This window comes from Plectropomus leopardus, unplaced genomic scaffold (genome assembly GCF_008729295.1).
Source record: "Plectropomus leopardus isolate mb unplaced genomic scaffold, YSFRI_Pleo_2.0 unplaced_scaffold25172, whole genome shotgun sequence".
Classification (NCBI taxonomy): domain Eukaryota; kingdom Metazoa; phylum Chordata; class Actinopteri; order Perciformes; family Serranidae; genus Plectropomus; species Plectropomus leopardus.
The window spans coordinates 2,277-7,124 of record NW_024627349.1 but is presented as its reverse complement, the minus strand read 5'-3'; the positions used below and the strand labels follow the sequence as shown (position 1 = coordinate 7,124).

Below are 4,848 nucleotides of genomic sequence, written 5' to 3'. Positions count from 1 at the left end.
ATTAAAAAAGTGCAAAGAAAGTGTCAGCAGGGGAAGAACTCATTTTAGATATGAATTTTTTAATGAAGTTTTCACTTGACATTACAAGAAAACTTTCTTTATAAGATGTCGAAAGTTTCAGTTTTGATTAAACATTTGTTAACATTTGTGTTGGAGTTTATTTTATTCTCAATTCTAAATATTGACAGAAAGATTTTCATTTTTATTGTAAATGCATATCGATTAAAAATGTGTCGGTCTCATTATCAGCCATAACTGACATTGTTGTGGTTGATTAGACATCGTTCACTTTATTTCTGTGACTGCGGACACGCAGGTTCGGTAAATATCGTGTCTTCTTGCTGCAGGTTTAATCTGGATCCAGAGAGGACGTGCACCGACGACCGACTGTGGGAGGCGCTGGAGATCGCTCAGCTGAAGAACATGGTGAAAGCGCTGCCCGGAGGACTCGGTACTCGAATCGAACCTCAGCTTTGAATTATATTTGTTGCACCAACAGTCCTTCTTGTGTTTGACTGAGTGTGTGTTTGTGTGCAGACGCCGTGGTGACAGAAGGAGGAGAGAACTTCAGCGTCGGTCAGCGGCAGCTCTTCTGTTTGGCTCGAGCTTTCGTCAGAAAGAGCAGCATCCTCATCATGGACGAAGCCACAGCGTCTATAGACATGGCCACGGTGTGTGTGTGTGTGTGTGTGTGTGTGTGTGTGATATCAGATAATGTACATTTGTCAGTGATGTGAGAAAAAAAAACTTTTCCTGCAGCCCTCTCCTCTCTGTCTGAACCCTCTGAAACCGGATTAAAGTGACCTGGTTTGAGAGGACAATGAGCAGCGAAGGAAGAAATTACCCAAAAATGAGTTTGAGATTAGTGAAAAGTACAAGAAAATTACCTAAAATTCAGAAAAAAAACCCAAACAAAAAAAAGAAAGAAAACAAATTTTAAAAAAAGTTTAACAAAACAAACAAGTCAAACAAATTCTCATAATAAATATTTAACATACTTTTAAATATTAATTATGCTGATTATAAATGCATGTTTTCCCTAGTTTTATTATTTCCCTAGAATTTTTTCACCTAGTTTTTTTAACATAATTTTTAACATGTTTTAGAAAGAATACCAACGCGCTCAGTGTTTAAAGTTTTAAATATCTGTGAAAAGTGAAAAGTGTCTGAAACAGTGATGAACAGTTATTATCATTTTTAAGTCTTGTTTACCTTCTTTTTGTCTTTTTTTGTTTGTTTTGTTTTGGGGTTATTTATTTACTAATTTTCAGGTAATTTATTTGTTCTTTTTAACTAAGTTCTTGCTTATTTTTGGGTAATTTCTTGTTGCTCATTGCCTCCTTCACGTGTTTTTGAAAGAAATCTCACCAGTTTTCTTTGGATTCAAAGGGTTAAAATATGATGAAAGTTTATTTTAGGATCTGCATGCTTCTTCTAGTTATAGAATTAAATTAAAACAAAAGTTAAATCTCAAATTCACGCATTCGAAAATATACTTAGAAATACATATGGAAAATGCTCAAAACACCGAAAAAAACCAAACAGACTTATTTATTTTTCTTTGTCAAATAACTCGAATATCTCTTTTCTTCTTTGCAGGAAAACATTTTACAAAAAGTTGTGATGACTGCGTTTGCAGACAGAACCGTCGTCACAATCGCAGTGAGTCCCTCACTCTCCATTTTGTTGTTAAAAGTCAAACCGCGAAGGTTAATTTGATCCAGACGATGATTAAATTTCAGTCCTGCAGTTTGACGGTCACAGTTTGCTGATAGATGCAGAAATGAGGCTCGTTTTCTTTGAGCTTCATGTGCATCTATAACATTATATTTCCTGTCAGGATGTTTTATGCATCCTTTTCTTTCACCCTTATTTCCCTCCTCACACTAACTTTTTCCAGACAGTTTCTAATATGAATAATAGAATTAGTGGTAAATATGAAGTCAGTCCTCTTTGCCATTTCTTTCACTTATCTGCTTCCCTTTTCTGACTTTTCTCCCTCTGTGTTGCTGGTTTGTCCTCCGGATCCTCTCACTCCCGTCCCCACGCTCCGTCCTGCCCTTTTTCCTTCAATCTTTCCCTTTCTTTTCTTTTTACGCTTTCCCTTTTCTCTTTTTATTTTTCTGTTTTTCCGTACACCTTCTCCTTGTCTTTTTCCTATTTTTTTCTGCCTTACACCTTTTCTCATTTTTTGCTCCCTTTACACTCTTCTTTTTCTTAATTTTCTGTCCTGCACTTTTATTTATCTCCCCTTTGTGTCCTACACTTTTCTTTTTCTCATTTTCCATCTTTTTACACTTTTTCTCATTTTTCTGTCCGACACTTTTCCCTTTTTCATTTTCCTGTCCTTTGCTTTTCTTTTTCTCATTTTTCTCTCCCCCTACACTTTTGCTTCACTCACTCCATCCATCCCTCCCATGTCCTCCCCTCTCTCTGTGACTTTTTCCATCCCGTCCTCCTCTCTGTCCCCTCGTCCCTCCACCAGCACCGTGTGTCCTCTATCTTGGACGCCGAGCAGGTGTTGGTCTTCTCCTCGGGGATCTTGGTGGAGTGTGACTCGGGTCCCAACCTGCTAGCGCAGGAGGAGAGCCTCTTCAGTGTGCTAGTGAGGACTCACAAGTAGACCCGGATCAGCACAGACCACTTTGGCTCTGCCCGACTTTTCTCCTCCTTCCGTTTTTCCTCCTGTTTTCTGTTCTTCTACTTTTCCTGTCTGGAGTCTGCTGAAGCCTCACTGCCGCTCACAGCCTGGTTGGTATCAAATCACAAAGAAAACTGCATGCTCTCCTCAGGATATTTCACGTGCACGAAGCGCAGTGACGCCACTTACAGCAGGGAGACCCAACTGCATTTGCTCTGGGGCCACTTTTGCAAAATGACAGGAGGCCAGGGGCCAGTCGCAGCAGCCCCATACATGTTTCTAGGATTTTAGGACATTTCTACGGACCCCCACACCCCATGATAGTGGTCCTTGCAAAGCCCCAGATGTTCTGAAGTCCTAGAAACGTCCTAAAATCTGAGAGATGTCCTAAAATCTGAGAAACGTCCTTAAATCCTTCAAATGTTGTAAAATCTGAGAAACGTCCTAAAATCTGAGAGATGTCCTAAAATCTTCCTCTGAATTGTACCACATTTTGAGTCTGTGATTCATGTCCCAAAAGTGTCAAACTCAGTTTAAAATCATGTGTCTCATGAGACATAAAGGGCGACATCATCTGCAAAGAAACAGAGATCCCATCGTAAAGTCACAGATCCAAACCTCAAGTGGCTCAATTTCAGTCTTTATTTTATTGCTGCGTATTTAGAAGTTTAGCCTCAATAAGCATAAAATACACAGCACACCTTTATTTCAGGTTAGAGATCAATACGTTTCTTTATTTGTGGTCATTTTTTATTTCGGAAAAGTAAAAAAATCATAGAAGTTAATGCTGAAAACCACCAACTGATCAGTCTGTGATGCTTTAATGGATGAAGGCTTAAACCTGAGAGCATAAATATATTTATTTTAATAAAATGTCCACTTTTCCAGAATCTCATTGTTGTTTTTGTTGTGTCTCCAGCACCGCGTCCACACCATCCTCACAGCCGATCTGGTCATCGTGATGAAGCGAGGGAACATTTTGGAGTACGACAAACCTGAGACTCTTTTGGAGCAGGAGGACGGGATGTTCGCCTCGTTCGTCAGGGCTGACATGTGAACACGCAAGTCAGTCAGCATCGCCCAAAAACTGTTTTTTTTTACCATATATGTAGTTCTCCTGATGAGGTGGTCCGACCTCTGTGACACTACGACACTCCAGTGAAGCAGATTTTGTGTTTAAAAACAGAAAAACAGAACCAGAATCACCAGTTTACCAGTTTGATCAGTTTTACTTGAATCATTCAGTCAGTCAGCCGAATAAAAACTGCCTTTTGAATAGTAGAGACGCATAGAAACATCATATATCTCAATATATAAAGTCCATCGATCTGATTTTTTACATTGTTATATCGTGTAGGAGCAGATACACACATCCAAAGAGTTTTTCAGGACTTTAATATTTTTTTAAAAATGTGAATTTAGCATTTAGTAATTAGAGAACAAGGTTTTAATGGATATATGAAATTAAAAAACTAAATTGTCCCTACATAGCTATTTTCCGATGTTAATGGCTGCATCTGAAGTTATCAGAGATAACTTGAGATAACTTTAGCTTCAAGTTAGTAAAGTAACGTTTCTTTTTGGCAATTTAAGACTGAGAATGTTGAAAAAATACGGCAGAAATTATTCTGTATTTTACCTAAAGTCAACAAAACCGACAACACGTTTGTCTCTCAGTTTTCAAATACAGTTTAGTTTTCGTTTAAGAAATTTCGAGGCAGTGAAAAGGTCTTTTAAAATGATGTGTAAAGATTTTGACATTATATCTTTAGACTTTTGGATTTATTTTGCAGTTGTTTATTAAGTATCTTCAGACTGAGCAGAACTTTTAAATTCTGCAAAGATCATTTTAGAGTTTCAAAGTCTTTAATAATCTTGTTAAAAATATTTGTTACAATTATTTTAATGCACAACACGTATTAGTTTTATTACTCTTTAACACTCGTATTATGCAATAATAAGAAAGCGATAAACTTGTATTTAAAATCCTTTTTTAAAATGACTGAATGTTTCTGCGCTCTGCAGACGTGGATGCATCGTGCAGTCTCTCACTGTAAAGGATTTTAATAATAATATGTCATATTTTAGACCCTGGTGTAGTATGTGCGACATTTTTATGTGACGTTACTGCCACAGAAGTAGAACTGATAGAAGTCAAGTCTTATTAACCCTTTGTTGCATCAGAGCAAACAGATCCGACCTCTCCG

The 4,848-nt window shown here is 37.7% G+C and overlaps 1 protein-coding gene across 1 annotated transcript; it reads left to right on the top strand.

Annotated features, from left to right (window-relative positions):
- Positions 1-347: 347 nt before the first annotated feature.
- LOC121966594 (ATP-binding cassette sub-family C member 8-like) lies at positions 348-3,922 on the top strand (the record flags this gene model as incomplete). The annotated part of the gene is made up of 4 exons (XM_042516673.1): positions 348-451; positions 538-671; positions 1,600-1,662; positions 3,561-3,922. Coding segments are annotated over 4 exons (439 nt in total), but the record flags the coding sequence as incomplete, so codon positions are not given.
- Positions 3,923-4,848: the final 926 nt, after the last annotated feature.